The 16,137-nt window shown below is 38.2% G+C and overlaps 1 protein-coding gene across 1 annotated transcript in view; it reads left to right on the top strand.

Moving 5' to 3' along the window:
• KDM3B (lysine demethylase 3B) overlaps positions 1-11,685 on the top strand; it is a gene marked incomplete at both ends in the record, with an annotated part of 48,362 nt that extends 36,677 nt beyond the window's left edge. Inside the window, 8 exons of the mRNA XM_079542382.1 lie at positions 3,103-3,274; positions 6,126-6,216; positions 6,323-6,453; positions 8,010-8,129; positions 8,607-8,746; positions 9,090-9,266; positions 9,810-9,944; positions 11,605-11,685. Coding sequence (XP_079398508.1) covers positions 3,103-3,274; positions 6,126-6,216; positions 6,323-6,453; positions 8,010-8,129; positions 8,607-8,746; positions 9,090-9,266; positions 9,810-9,944; positions 11,605-11,685 — 1,047 coding nt within the window. The remainder of the gene's footprint in view (positions 1-3,102; positions 3,275-6,125; positions 6,217-6,322; positions 6,454-8,009; positions 8,130-8,606; positions 8,747-9,089; positions 9,267-9,809; positions 9,945-11,604) is intronic.
• Between the last annotated feature and the right edge of the window lie 4,452 nt (positions 11,686-16,137).

Below are 16,137 nucleotides of genomic sequence, written 5' to 3' on the forward strand. Positions count from 1 at the left end.
AGATATGAGACATATGACTATCTTAGTCACCATAGCATTCCAAACTGGTATCAGAGGAAATTATTTTCCCTTCGCATGTGGATAACAAATAGCGCTCTTTCAGTGTCATTCAAGAGCAGCAGCGTTTTTCAGCTATTTTTGTCTTAGGAATGATGATAATTAAGTTAAATTTTGTCTTAACCCAGATTTTGCTGGATTATTTTGCTGGAGAGGCAGTAGGATTATTTCTTTCTGGAGCTGTTCTTCAAGAGCACTTTGCTATCCTGTACATGGTTATTGCTTGTTTAGGGATACCTTTACATGACTTATCTGAGAGAAACCTGTTGCTTTTTGTCTTTTCGTGCTAGGCTTTTTTTTTTTTTTTTTTTTTTTTTTTTTTTTTTGAGATACTTAAAATTTGGAGTGGTGTTGGAGGTTTTAATTTGTTTTCTTCCTACTTTTTGGGGGCAGATGTCTGGCAAACAAGTCCACTGTTTTCTTCTTTGTTTTTATCTTGCAGCTTTAGCTGCCTTATTCACTAGAGGGAGAACATTGTTTCTCTTCCACGGGAAATTCTCTGCTTAGTAGAGCAGGCTTCTGCTAGGTTTGTAGTACGTTTTTTGATATTACCGTTCAGGTGGTCAAGTGAATACAGCAGGGAACAAAATATGATTTTACTTACCTGTCCTGAAGAAGAATAGCTTATCTGTCAGCTTGCATCTGGCAGGAGTGTCTACCGATTCTATTAAAGGTACTGGGTGTTGTTTTTTTTTTTTTTTTTAAATGCATTTTTTCCCTTATCCATGCTACTGCGCTCTCATATTGGTGCATACAATTCTGCTGGGGAGGAGACTTGGATGGGCAGTATTAAGAGTGATTATATGGCTCTGGAAGTAGTGGTCAAAGGCACAGGAGGACAGTTGGTCTTCTTACTGTTGTCAGTGAGGCCAGAGGCCTCAAAGAGAGATGGACTGATCCTCCATGTCAACTGTTGTTTGTGCATCAGGTTTTAGCAACAGAATTTTGGGGTTTTGTTGTTGTGGGGACATTTTTGAGCATCAATGATTGCTTGGAGGTGACAGGATCTATCCAGGTGGGATAAAAACACCCTTGCCAGCAGGCTGGCCACTCTGATTAGGAGAGCTACAAACTAGGAACAGCAGTGGAGGGAGAGGATGACAAGCAATCCACAAAGGAATTAGCTGACTGGGTTGGCAAGCAAGCAGTGTGAGGTAAAGTGAACAGGATGGGTCTTGTAGGCCTTTGCAGCTAAATCCAGGTTAAGCAGAGGTAGTTACTGAAGTGTTTTTTAAAGAGTGTATTTTCAAAATCACTGCTCTTCACCTCTTCCAGTTATCTTTGCCTAGAACTCTGGTAATACTAGGATATTCTCCTCAATTGCACAGAGTTCTTTATTCATGCAAATAAAACAGATCCACCTTTAAATCATTGCTAGTATATAAGGTACAACTTGAAGATGATTCAAGCTTACATAGGCAGCAGTGACTAAACCTTAAGTTTTTTTTGTTTTTTTTTTTTGAGAAGGGAAAAAGAAAAGTCTTAACTGTCTTGAGATTACAGCAGTTAAAAGGTAGTAAGAGAATCAAGTCATTGTAAACTTAGAAGTCCTTGGCCAGTGCTGGGAAGAATTGCCTGGTGTACCTTTTTAATGTAAATAGCCACTTATCCATTCCTTGATTTTTTTTATTAAAGAGTTGATGAACCATAATTGTATACAAGAATGAAGGAAATAGTTAAAAACAAAGACGTACTGGAATATGAAGATGTTGTGTATGTTTTAACACAAATGCAGTTTCTAGTGGTAGTTACATTTTTGCTTAAAAAAAGGAGGGTACTGGGACACACAGTTCTACAGAGATTGAACTTGGATTGCCAGACTCTTACCTTGCTGCTCTCATTCCTCCTCCTACAATGGGACAGGAGGAGGAAGGAAGATGGAGAAGCTTGTGAATCAAGATAAAGACATGGAGATCGCTTATTGGTCACTGACAAAAATGGGCGTAACCTGTGCAAAATTAATTTATTGACAATTAGAGTAGAATGATGAGAAACGAAAAACACACAAAATGCATTAACTGCACTCACCCTTCTTACTTCCCAGTCTCACTTTCACTCCTTCATTCCCTTCTTTTCTACCTTTCTGTACTCCTCCCCACCTTTCCCCCACTGAGTGATGCAGAATTATAGGAAATGGGGATTGCAATCAGTTCATAACACTTCTGCACTGTTCCTTTCTCCTCACACTTTTCCCATGCTCCAGTATGTGGTCCCTCCCACAGAATAAACTTCTCTACCACGGTCCTTACCATGGGGTGCAATCTCTAAGGAATAGGCTGCTCCAGTGTGCGTCCCCCACATATGCAAGTCCTGCCAGAAAGTCTGCTCCTGTGATCTCTCCGTGGGGCTGCGTTTCCCACTGGGAGAATTCTGCTGCCTGGGCTCTCCATGAGCTGCAGCTTCCTTTAGGTCAAATCTGCATGCCTCCATCATGGGCTTTTCCACAAGGTACAGCATGGAGATCTGCTCTGGTGTTGGCTGTCCATGGCCTATGGGGGGGCTGCCTGCAATCACAGATGGTCCTTTCCATGTGCTGCAGGGGAATCTCTGATCCAGCACCTGAAGGACCTCATCCTTCTTCACTGACCTTGGTGTCTGTGGGGTTGTTTCCTTCGAAGTCTTTCCCTCACTCTTCTCTTAGAGCTGCTGCAGTGATTTGTATGCTTTCTTAAATGTGTTATCACAGAAGTGGTAACAGCATCTGTAATGGTTCCATGGTGGGCCTGTCTTGAAGCTGGCTGGAACTTATCTCACAGAGCTGGGCCTTTGTAGTCTCATGGCTACAAAAACCTTGTCACAGAAACCCAATACAGTTGCCTAATGCAATATCACTTATAAGGCAGCTGCACATGGCCTTAAGTTTTCTTTGGTTCTGGCTATACGTTTGATGCGTGAAAAACAGAAATGAATGAAAATAGGTTAATCGTGTCTTTTGTATAAAGATAGCTAGGAGTTTTACCTCTTAAATTTTGGCAACATATGTAAAAAAATAAATTAAAAAAAAATTGGTTATAATGGAGTAAGCATGCATCTTTGTATTCTCAGCCCGTGCTGGTATCTGGTGTTCATAAGAAGTTGAAGTCAGAGCTTTGGAAACCAGAAGCTTTCAGCCTGGAATTTGGAGATCAAGATGTAGATTTGGTGAACTGCAGGAACTGCGCCATAATTTCAGACGTGAAAGTGCGTGACTTCTGGGATGGCTTTGAAATAATATCTAGTAAGTAATACTTACAGCTGATTAGTTATAGTTTAACTGAGCAGTATATATTCCTACCTTCAGCTTCTCCTTTTCTGGTATTTTTTTCAAACAACAACAAAAAAACAGTCCTGGCAGTTATCAGCATCATCTAAAGAAGCCATTTCTCCTTAGTTGTTGTGAACTGTACAAAGTATTCTATTGGTGAAGAGCTGGACTACTGAAGAAAAATTAGGCACATTATTTTGATGTGTCAAAAGGTGATTCATTTAAGGGGAAACTTTTTTTTTTTAACTTTCCTGAATGAAATTAATTATCCATTGTTGTTATTAAGATTCTAAGTAATTTGGCTACCCTTGCTCTCCTTCCAGCATCAGCATTTAATGTAAAATTGAAGGGAACCTGCAGCAAATAAATTGGGAGTTACAAAGTAGTTCCATAGCAGATCTTTTGCAAGTACAAATATATTTTTATATGAATAATGAATAGCAATGCTGTATGCATACCTTATGTGATAACTCATTGCTGATGCTTGAGATCTGCTTTGAGAAACCCTTCTGTCAAGTGTGGATGTGCAAGTTAACCACCTAAATTACTGGGGATAAAACTGATCTGTCTTGTGCTGGTCAAATTAAAGAGCTTCTGAAAAGCAGGAGGCACTGTTTTAGGTTGTGCACACCTCCAGCAGAGTGCTCTTACACTTACAAATGTTAGCATTGTGACAGTTCATTGCAAGGCTGCCAGTTTTTTTGGAAGCGTTGTCTACAAAATGGATTCTGTATTTATTGCTATGTGCACATAAGAAAAATGGTGAACTGCTGAACAACTTAATGAAATGAATGTTTGTTCAATATCAAATAAGATGTTAGACTTTTAAAACGACAATATTCCCCCCAATAATCGTCCAGTCAAAGAAATCCCAGCTTTTGACTTGTATTTGTATTGTTCCAAGTACAGTCTTGTATTTTGTACTGTTAATTTTCATACTGTTTCTTTTTTTACTCAGAAATAAACAGTCTAGAAGGATGTAATGGTGTGGTCTTATTCTGTATTAACTGCAATTAGTGGACTTCACAAACTTTTTTTTTTTTTTTTTTTTTTGCAAGGGCCATTCATAAAAATAATGAATTTGTGAGTCAAGTTATCCTTGAGAAATGTTATTTGCATATTATCCAAATATGCCCCTTTCAGCAAAATCAACTGTTGCATTCCTTTTAGGCAATGCCCTTACCTCTCTTTGTTTGAGAAACATTCAGATTCTAGGATGGAAAACCTTATTAGTTTTGCAAATGTATTTAAAAGACATTTTCTGTAGTATTTTTCAGCCATGTGCAATCTCTAAATTGAAGTAGTATTTGATACTAGTCCCAAGATTTCACACACGAAGTCATATGAAAATTGTTTGGGAATTATACAATGATTCTGATCTCTTTGCTTCAGATAAATTTTTGTTTTCTCAAACTGCTGGATTTTTTTAACCAGACTGTCACTTACTTATTGAAGAGCTACAGAGCAGCCTCTTGGTTTGGAGGTGGTATTGAGATGATTCCTAAATTACGCTGTATGATATTTTAAGTTTTAATCTTGCGCTGCTTACTTCTAACATCTGTGAGTTTGAAGTGGACTTCTGGCAGTTGTAATTGTTTGGATCATTCTTAGATCTGTCCGTCTTTGCGAACCAGTTTTCTGGATTTTCATCCTTAAATTATCAGGTCTTTTATGTTCTCCTCTAATTAACTTCATATTCTGTCATTTCTGAGTACCCTTCCTATAAGTTTCCTTTCCTGCTTTAGAATAAAGATCCGTAATGAGTTCACAATCCTGAATATTACAAGTTCTGAAACATCTTTAAATTTAAATCCATGAGCTTTTCATTTCACTTGAATTTCTAAAACGCCTCGCTCATCAATGCTTGTTCTGTTTACATCATACTTTTGTTTTATGTACCTGCAGTTCTTTGTTCCTTTTAAATAAAATAACATCTTTTTATTTTACATTGCAAAATAGAGCTGTCTTGTGTAGCTTCTTAATTTATAATACAGAAGTGATTCACTTAGGTTTCTAAGTCCTAGTTTCTTTTGTGTATTTTCTCCATTGGTGCTCTCAGCAGCTCTGCTAGGTTCTGCAGTCTGGATGAAGCTAGCTGCTTTTTGGCTGGCAGTCAATGCTGTGGTAGAAAGTGGTGAAGAGTATTATTTTCTGGGGAAAAGATATATGGAGATGGCAAGCTGCGGTCTATCCTGTTTTCCATTTGATAGTTTCTTATGGAGTTGTCAAATCTGTTAGAGTGAACTCTGTTTCTCTCTACTTGTTATGCTTAGTCTTCTGAGTTGCTGTGTAGACACGCTTCCAGGTATTTTCGTAGCCATTCTAATATCTGAGCCAGAACAGCAGTTGGTGTTGAAGCTGAAGGCTGTCTTCTTTATGTAACTGTCTGCCATTTAGCTTTTGGAGTATGGTGTATCATGGTCTGTGCTTTATACCTAAGTTAGGACTTATTCGGATAATTAGCTAATAATTTTAATTTTATAGAAACCCCTCTTCTCTTGAATTGAGGGATAAACCTCCTTTAGACTTTGAAAGCAGTAAGGCAGAATAATTTGGAAACGCTTGTTTTCAGTGTTGAACAAAAACTTGTCAGTTGTGCAAGGTCTGAGCCTTTGCAGTAGACAATGATATAAGCTGTCTAAATGCTGAATATTTGATGGTATTACAATAGTATTTGAGAACCTCCCAGAAAATCAGGACTGGTTTTGCTATGCAGTGTAGGAGCTCTTGATACAAAACACATAAAAATATAGCTTAAAGAAGGTAATGGGTAATGGGTTGTGGTGAAAAGATATAACATGAGTAAATCTTAATTTTTTTGCAGAGCGGCTCAGGTCAGAGGATGGTCAGCCAATGGTACTAAAGTTAAAGGATTGGCCTCCAGGGGAAGACTTCAGAGATATGATGCCTACAAGGTAAGTAAATCTTAACATCAGTACGTATAAAAGTGCTGTAGAGACTACAGAAACACTGGTCAAAGAGCTCAGGAAAATATGCTTTTGTTTTCTTTTTGTTCTCTAGGTTTGAGGACTTGATGGAAAATCTTCCTCTTCCTGAATATACAAAGAGAGATGGCAGACTGAATTTGGCTTCCAGGCTGCCAAGCTACTTTGTTCGTCCTGACTTAGGTCCCAAAATGTACAATGCCTATGGTACGTGAGAATAGTTGTGCAGATTTTAATGACTCTTTATTATCCTCATGGAAGGAAGAGGTGTTATCAAAACTCTGAGAACTTATCCTACATCACGCTTGTGGTTTTTGAGTTGATCCTGTTTATTAAATGTCACAATTGTAAATATTTGACTTTGTTTTTTGAATGTGTAGTGGAGAAAAGCTCTTAGTTGTGAGGTAGATGCTTTCACGTGCTTAGTATTTTCAAGCATCAAGATGAGAAAACTGTGAGTGAAACTTAGTGTTAATCAGTTACCTAAATAAAAACACACATTTATAGAAGCTAGCCGTGAAGAATTCCTGTTCTGTTCAACAGGTTTTGTGTGCGTAAGATCCTCAAATTTTCACCAATTTTATAAGTGAATACCTAAAATGTTTAACATAAGAAGAATTGCTATTGATGATATATTTCCCAGCGTATTTTGTGTGATTTAGAACAGTAGAAAATATTTAAGGAAAGGGTGATGTGCTGTATCTGGCAAAGCGCTGGCTTTTTGGGGGTCTGGGTGCTGTAAGGGCCCTTACCTAAGATGAGTAATTAACTCTCTGTTTTTTGTGATACTTATCCATTTTTTGTATTGCAATTGTGCTTTCTTGAAGCACAATTTTACGATGTTACAAACTGTCTAAATTAGCTGTGGTGGTTTCTGATAAGTACTTTACAGTGAGTTAACCTCTGTTCCAAAAAAGTTGTATTCTGAATAGGAAACAGATTGTGGTGATGGTGATCCTGAAGTGTAGTGGTAGACTAGTGGTCATCTGTTCATGTTTGATACTGTTCTTGTAATCTCTTAAGTTTCTTTCCTTTGTCACTTGTTAGAGGAAGTGTTAGAAGTAGAGAGTGCTATTTAAGGATCAGAGGAAGACAGGATTTCTTATATGAGGAAGTGAAAGCATTGAACAGTAAGCATTTGAGATCCCTTTCTAACCATTAGTCGTAGCCATTTCTGAGGAGTGAGATCATCCAATGCATAAAGGTGTAAGCACTTGGGAGTCTGTGTGTGTTTTTCTTTACTTGGTTGTAATCTGTGATGTTAACAATGAATTGGACAGTAACTACTGTGAATTCAGTGGATCACGTGGATTTTACGGCTAAATATGATAGATTAATTAATCGCTTGAATTAATTGCTGTATTAGTCTCGAAGCCAAAGGAAAACTGTGCCTGAGGATGTGTACTACCTTTGTATTGTAAGCGTCAAGTTCCCTACCATAGATGGTTTCTCTAAGGATCATTTATGCAAAACTGTTGCTTTATAAATTCAGGCTTTATTTTTGAAATGGTTTTGTTATGATGGGGTGAATTATACTATTTCCTGTTTAAAAAAAAAAAAACAAAAAAAAAAAAAAAAAAAAAAAAAAACCAATTATGAATAAGCTTCTCACTAGTTCCACGTATGATACGAAAATTGCTATTCTTTGACATTGGTTCCTGCTTTCATTGCTGCGTTAATGTTGCGATCATTACAGATTTTTCAAGAAGGTAAGTTGTTAGGAGATCAGGTAGAATTTGATTTTATTTTACACGCTCTTATAGGCTTAATCACTGCAGAAGACAGACGAGTTGGTACAACAAATCTGCATTTGGATGTGTCTGATGCTGTGAATGTCATGGTGTATGTTGGAATTCCCATTGGAGAAGGGACTCATGATGATGGTAATGTTTGGGGAAAGCTGCTTTCTGTCCATTAAAAATCAATTACATCATTGAGAAAGACTATGTATTATTGCTTAAGCTTATCATAACAGAGAAACATAACCCAGATATTAAAGGCAGTTTGGGGTGTTTGTAGTGCATATTTAAAAGTGCAGTAATCTTGAATTGGTTCCTAGCTGTGAAAGGAGCAGAATTCTGTCAGGAATTAGGTTGTATAAAGTAGGACAAAAATTATTCTTTTTCCTTATATTTGATAAATTGTAGCTAGTTTGGTTTGAACTAATTGCTAAGGCTTCTGATTAGCTGTCAGTGTACATGCTTTTTTGAATTTTGTTAAGAAAAAGCTTGAGGCACTTAAGGTACTCTACAATTCTGCAACTGCTGCAATTTAGTGTTTCAAAAGGCTGCTTCCTGTTCTGTGTGTCAGAAATCAGAAGCTTCATAGTAATACTGTTTTCATGTGGATTCCCCTTGCAGAAGTTTTGAAAACAATTGATGAGGGTGATGCTGATGATGTAACAAAGCAGCGAATCCATGAAGGAAGGGAAAAACCTGGAGCATTGTGGCATATCTATGCTGCCAAGGATGCTGAAAAGATACGGGAACTTCTCCGGAAGGTGTGTTTCTGGCAAAGAAAGCTTGAGCCTGTAGGATTTCTTGATAAGCTTAATTATACCAGCTAAATGCTATAAATCGCTATTGGCATCAAGTGCAAAAATGTTCTAATGCTGTCTGTGAGTGTAAATAAGTAGTTTATTTTTTTCCCGGGATTTTAGTTCAGTCTAAGGTCTTCGTATTAACACGCACCTCACTAAGACCTAAATGAACTTGTTGCCAGTAGTGCCCCACTTTGAAGTAGTTTAAGGTTGCATTATGTGTGTTGGTGCCTAACTTCTTCTGAGCCAGTGGTATAAAAGTGCTGTGTCATGACGTTTTTTCCTGTTTGTATCTTGGCCCTAGGTTGGAGAGGAACAAGGCCAAGAAAATCCCCCAGATCATGACCCTATTCATGACCAAAGTTGGTATTTGGACCAGACCTTACGTAAGAGACTGTATGATGAGTACGGTGTACAAGGCTGGGCAATAGTGCAGTTCCTAGGAGATGCTGTGTTCATTCCTGCAGGTGCTCCCCATCAGGTAAGTATGTCAACTGTAGGACATGTGGGCAGATATAATTAAGTTTGAAGCACAGTAGAACTTTGACTTCCAAATAACGTAGTTATCATTGCTGACTTAAACTTCTTTCTGTGTGTGTTCAGCTGTTACAGGAATTATATGAATTGAACTGTCATTGTTTTGTTATTAAAAACAATACAAATACCTGAATTATACATTTACAGTGGTGTGATAGAATTAGGGAAAAAAATATTTAGGATGAATGGTTGGAAAGCATTTGTGTTGTAAATCTTCAGCCTGGGGAACAGAATTCTGAAAAACTGTGGAGATCAGAAGAGAATGACTTCAGGAAACAGCAGCATATAGTAATAGATGAGGGAGGATAAGAGGGCAGCTGAGATGTCAGGTCATTTGCTCTGTTTTCTGTGTTAGACATACAGTTCTGTATGAAAATAGGTTACAGTTAATTTTTCTGATGAGTCAATGCAAAAGAACTTCACATGTGTTTGCAGGTGTTTTGGTTGTTTTTGTTTTTTTTTACTAATACTGTATGGTTTGCTCCAGGTTCATAATTTGTACAGTTGCATTAAAGTGGCAGAAGACTTTGTATCTCCAGAACATGTGAAGCACTGCTTTCGTCTGACCCAGGAGTTCAGACACCTGTCTAATACTCATACAAACCATGAGGATAAACTACAGGTAACCATTTTGGAGTGACAGTCCCAAGTATGCCCTATGCTTTACCAAGTTTGTTCAGTATTTGAAACCTGTGACTAGTGAACAAGCCAGAAACAACTTTATGCAATTTTGGAGGTTCTTGTTTGGTAAATATTTCAAAAGGTAGTCAGTGTATCTATGTCTACAGTATTATAGAAACAAAAACTAATAATAAACTTCTGACTTCCCAGAGAACTTTCCCACTAAGTGCATGTGTCAGTTTTAGGTTATAACTGGATGAATCCTAAATAATGGTGACACATAGCAGGAAGCAAATCCTTACCAAAAAAAAAGGAAAAAGCAATGCTGTGCTTTGAATAGATGTTTATTTTACTGAGGAAACCTTGTATTTATTTCTCTATTGCCTAAAAGTTGCTCTGGAAGTGAAGACTTGCTTATTTAAGTCAGTCCTGAAAAGGGAAGTGGAATGTGCTTCAAGAAATGTGCTTTGAAGAAATGCAACTCTTTGAACCGTAGTTCTGCACAAAATATATTCACTGAACAGAAAAAGTACACCGTAGGACTTACTGCCTTGAAAACATGGAGAAGACTATAAGGAGACCTTTCTTGATTTCACTGATGTATGCTTCTAAGGACTTAATTAACAGCGTAGTTTGCAAATGTTGTCAGCATATTTGTTTATTTATAATCTCATGCGTGTAGAATGAAGGGAGGTGAAGATCTGCCGAAATGGCCGTTCTTGGGAAAATGAATACTCGGTATTGAGCCAGCCTTTCTTCCAGGAATGTTGCCCACAAACATCAGAACCTGCATGTTAATTCTCTCAAAGAATTCACTGAAAAATTGCTGTAGATTTCTGTATGTTTTTTGCATATATTCTTAAAGTAAAACAGAAAACTCAGCTCTAATTTTGAAGAATCCAACTTCTAACACTGCTCAGCTGTAGTTATACAGGCGTGGAAGCATACCTGTAAATGGATTGGTTTTACATCTTTCTTTCAACTACTTTCAATTTCTCAGTTTTTGTATAATACTATGTGCATTTTTCATACACTTGTTTTTGTGTTTTAAATTTTATAGATATGAGGCAGAATAACTAGGCTAAGTCCTTAAACTGTCACACATTCAATACAAAATACTGTGAGATCCTAAGTACATCACTGGTGTTGTTTTGCACATAGTAGTGCTTTGGAAAAAGCTGCACGTTTAGTGATGAAACTGTTCTGCTCAGTAGCTAGAAACTAAAATCAAATAAACGTAAATCAGAAAAGTCAGAAATAAGGTACAGCTTTAGGTAGCTAAACATGAAGCAGAACGCTGTGGGCAATGGATTCACCTCTGATCTTGTTTGGCCTTCTGGAGAACGCACAAATTAAAAGAATATCTGGGCTCCATGCAAAAACAACGGGATGATTTGTTGCATTTTCTTAACTTAGACAGTTTAGCCATATGATTTATCTTCACATAGGTAAATGAGTTGGTGACTAAACGATCTGTAGATAAATCAGTGCAGGTCTCTGAGGTAGTTTTGCGGTAACAGTTTAAATTTTGTGCTGTTGATATCCTGAAGCTGTAATAGTCTACTTAATGTATACTTGCTAACTAATCACAAATTCAGCTACCAGAGTTGACTCCTTGTTGTGTGGAGAAGTTGATTTTTTTTTTTTTCTCCTATTTACAGGTGAAGAACATTATCTACCATGCAGTGAAAGACGCTGTTGGCACACTGAAAGCTCATGAATCCAAGCTAGCTAGATCATAGGAACTGCTATGTCCAAGAACCCTGTGAAGTAAGCCTTTTGCTCACAGTATATACAGGGACTGCACCTGTCTGCCTCTGCAGGAGTAGAGGCTTCTCGCTGAGAGCTGGTGTGGTTCATATTATACACTCTTCAGCTACTGTTTTCTACGCTGCCTCAACACTGAAGGTCTAATGGAAGGTTGCACTTCTACATGCAGAATTCCAGATTCTAATGAAAGGTGACATGTCCCTTTCTTGTGGCCTTTTGCAAATTGGGAGAACATGGAAACCACTTCGTGTTCATATGTATTATGGTCAGAAATGGTGAAAAGAGTGTGGATGTCTTTCCTCATGCCTAGTTAGTCTCCTTGAAGGTAGCAAAATTTGCTGGAGGTGGGTCATTCTACTGCAGACTTAGCTGGTAGCTGCTGAAAGAGTGTGAGTAACAGTAGCCCAACTGCAGAAACTTACATAAATTTCCCATGTGAGATACAGGCCAAGGAAAAAGCTATTCTCTGCACTCCCCTTTTTGCAGCCATTTCCCTATACACTGTAGAGTTGCAGAACTAAAGGGAGAACCCACTTTTTTTTCCCCAGGAGACTCCAGAAACAGGAGAATCGTGTATTTAGTGAAAAACTAGGTTTGTAGTTAAACAGTTAATATTTCATGAAAGTAGATATTTTTAGTATTTTTGAAGTACCACAACTGTTCTTGGATTTTCAAGGAAAGGTGTATTATGTTTAGTCTTCCTTTCAATAAAATCAAGAAGTGATTTTTAGAAAGCAGTCCAAAATAGCACAAAAACAGCCAAAGGAGAGTGAATAGAAATTGACAAGCCCACCTTCCTTACCCGTATTCCTCACTTGTCTTCTCCCGTCTCCCCACTGCTTCCACAGAATGAGAAGTAAAAAGGAGTTGGAGCTCTATTCTCCCATAGAGATGTTGTACATCTCTACCTGCACTGGTAGCTACAGGCAATAGTTTTTCGAGTACCAGTGCTAGCTGAAAACATTTATCCTTTCGAAAGTGAAGGAAAAGTTGTCCTTCGAGTATCAACTTTGTCCAGAACTATTTTAAGTAAAATGTTCCTGCTTGATAGAACTGTATTCAGATTTTACTAATGTCAGCATTGATGCAATGAATTTCATTGTCTGGGTACATGGGGAAATATATCTACCTTATATCCAGCTGTACTGTAGTGCCACCTGCAGGCCTGTTAATATGTTCACGGTTATTTCATTTTTTTTAAATAAAAGTCATTTACTGTAACAGTCTGGACAGTTCCTTTCAGACTTGGACACTGATATTCCTGCTGTGAAGTTATCTCAGCTTCTGCCTCTGAGTAGCGTAAACTGCCTGACAACTTCTTGCTGTGTGTCTGACTAGAAGGCTTGAGTATTTTATGTGTGGATGGGAGCGTGCCAGTCTGCCTGCAGATTCTTTTTTTCTTCAGAGGTAGTTTGGGAAGAGGATCCATTTCATCATAAACCTCGTCTGTTGTGCAGTGCTCCCAGCCTCTTTGTTATCTTTGTACGAGGTTGGGGTTTGGGTAGTCCCCCTCTGCTCTGCCCTTGTGAGGCCCCATCTGGAATACTGTGCCCAAGCCTCGGGCCCCCAGTACAGAAAGGATGCAGATCTGCTGGACTGAGTGCAGAGGACTTACAGAGATCATCAAAGAGCTCTTCTGTGGAGAAAGATAGAGGAAGATGGGCATATTTAGTTTGGAGAAGAGGCTTCGTGGAGATACCATTGTAGCCTTCTAGTACTTGAAGGGAGTTTGCAAGCAGGAGGGGAACCGACTTTTATTACTGTCTGATAGTGATAGGACAAGGGAGAATAGCTTTTAACTAAAAGAGGGATAGATATTGGGGTTAGGTGATAGGAATACATTTTTCAGTGAGAGGGTGGTGAGGTGCTGGAACAGTTTGTGCAGAGGCGTTGTGGATGCTCCATCTTTGGAGGCGTATTCAAGGCCAGGTTGGGATCCTGGGCAGCTTGATCTGGTGGTTGTCAAGTCTGCCTGTGGCAGGGGAGTTGAAATGGTTTTTAAGGTCCCCTCCAAATGAAGCCATTCAGTGATTCTGTGATCTCCTGTAACTGCTTCATAAAGAGAGCAAAACTAGCAAACTGAAGTGATCATGAAGTTGTTTTAAGATCTGCAAACAGCAGTTTTATCTCATGGTTTTTTGCTTATGATCTTTTTTAGAAGTAGCATCTGTGAAAAATGGAATCATAATCAAAAGGGTATGAATTTTTTTAGCAGAGGGGAAATAAAAACTTTGATTTGCAAGTCTTAAAATTGTTTGCTGCAGTCATGACATAAATGCTACTGAATACTGACTTTCTGTTACAGGATGGAGCTGCATAAGACAGTGGGCAGGCAGTATTTTCAATATTGGCTTTACATTCTGCTTGTTTTTTTTAGCTGGAATCCTGTGATACTGGAATCAACTGGAAGCAGGGATACAGGCTTTTATGGCTGTATACCTGCCCACGTGAAGTTAGAATGCATTCACAAGGCAGAAGGTTTGATGTGTGCTTACCCTTGCGAGGGCATGCTCAGCACTGTCATTTGGCTGGTTCAGTCTTCAAAATGTTACGTGGGATGTACGCATCTCTTTTGGTCGTAGATTAAAAAAATCTCCCGTCTGAAGATCTCTCTTCTTACTAACTCAACAGCTTCCTTATTTGATATTGGTTAAAAAAATGCAACAGTCTGCAAAGGTTAACTTTGCAAAACTTAATATTTTCTCTGTTTGTAAACTGTATTCTGAGGCAAAATAAATATGGAAAAAAGTAACTAAAATGTTGATGGCTGTGACCCATTTGCTAATCCTCAGCTCTGAGGTAATCTATTCTAGAACCTGAAGATGTGGAATCAGAACTGTAGTGGAGAAGTTGGGTGTCAAACAGTAATTTGGATTTACCTGAAATAAGAGTAAGATGAAAGAATTTATCATGCACAAATATTCTTTAAAATGTATTACTCCTGTGTGTATAGCACTTCCCTCTTTTTTTTCCTCATTTGCAGTTAACAATTAGTGCTTGAGGTACACGACACGTACTAGTGACTTGCTCAGCCTTTTAGCCTATCTTAAAAGTATTGCTTAGGTGGAAAATGTGTGTGGAGCTACATCACATGTGAATGGAGCACAGTATGAAAGCACCCGTGGACGGTGTATCTTAGAGGAATTTCTTACTAAGGCCCATAATTATTCTGCAAGTTTCATCCAAAGCCACTCTTGTGTTCTTGATGCTGAGTAATTGTTATTTCTCTTAATTACAGCAGCTTCTACGTGAACCTCTATTTGGCAGGATCTCCACATCTGACCTGGCATCGGTCTAAATGTAGTTTTGCTGAAGTTTCTCTACTCAGGGAGGGTTTTATTTCCTTGCCTGATTGTTTAGGCTATAATGGCCAATAATCAGCTATTTTAAGCATTTGTAGAATACGTTTGTCACAAGTTGCTCCAGCAGTAGCATGTCTGATAGAAAAACAACTTGAATTTGAAAACAACTTTTCTTCCGCTCTTAGATAAGTCTTCCAGTCTCAGTTATACAACATTATGCTGTGTAAGTAACAATAAAATACTACTAGCAATAAATCGTACTCTTTACTACATTTGTCTTGCAGCCAGCTTTTGTTACAAAAGTAGCCTTTCAGTACTAACAGCTTCTCCTCGTTAGAAGGTAAGTTAATGGATTAATTTATCATTCTTTGCAAAGAAATAAAGCTTATTACTAACTATATGCTGCTGTCTTAAAATGCTTCTGCTAAACTTGTTCTAAACTCAGTTTGCCACTTAATGGTGAGCTCTCATGACATTTGTAAGTCTGCTTGCTTTATTAATATTGATGTTTGTATTTTGTTGTTTATGTCAATATATCACTGCAAATGTTCAGACTGTTCCTCGATGCACTGAACTATGTAAAACGCTATGGCACACTTCCTTTGTTTGCTGCTCACCCATGCTGCATTCTCTTCATACATTGTACCCAAGATGTCTCCAAATTTTACCTGTTCTGTCAGCATCTTTTGCTCACTTAGACGTGAACACATAGTTCAGGTACCAGAGCTGTTGTAAGCTGATAGGAAACTGGTGGGAATAAACAGACAGTCATTCTCAGGAGGGAAGTGCACGTTTTGTTGCTTGGACTTGTGAAAGCATATTCCTTTTATTCTATCTGTAGGTAATTTGTGCTGCCAGTATTGTAAATTGTGCAGTCCCTTATACAATCATTTTGTGGCCATTTGTATCCACAAGCAGACTGTGACAAAATGTTCTTTGTCACTGTCTGTAGCAACAGTTTTGTTTTCAGGTCTTAGATGTAATGGAAATTTGCTGATGTTTTGTGTTTTTCATCATTGCTCATTATGCTGAGGTTCATGCATCCGTGAGAAAATTATTCCCTAGCAACTCATTGTTTTTGGTCAGTCTTTGGTTTACTCCCTTTTCAGAAGGGCTATTTTC

Source organism: Tetrao urogallus (genome assembly GCF_951394365.1).
Source record: "Tetrao urogallus genome assembly, chromosome: 14".
Lineage (NCBI taxonomy): Eukaryota > Metazoa > Chordata > Aves > Galliformes > Phasianidae > Tetrao > Tetrao urogallus.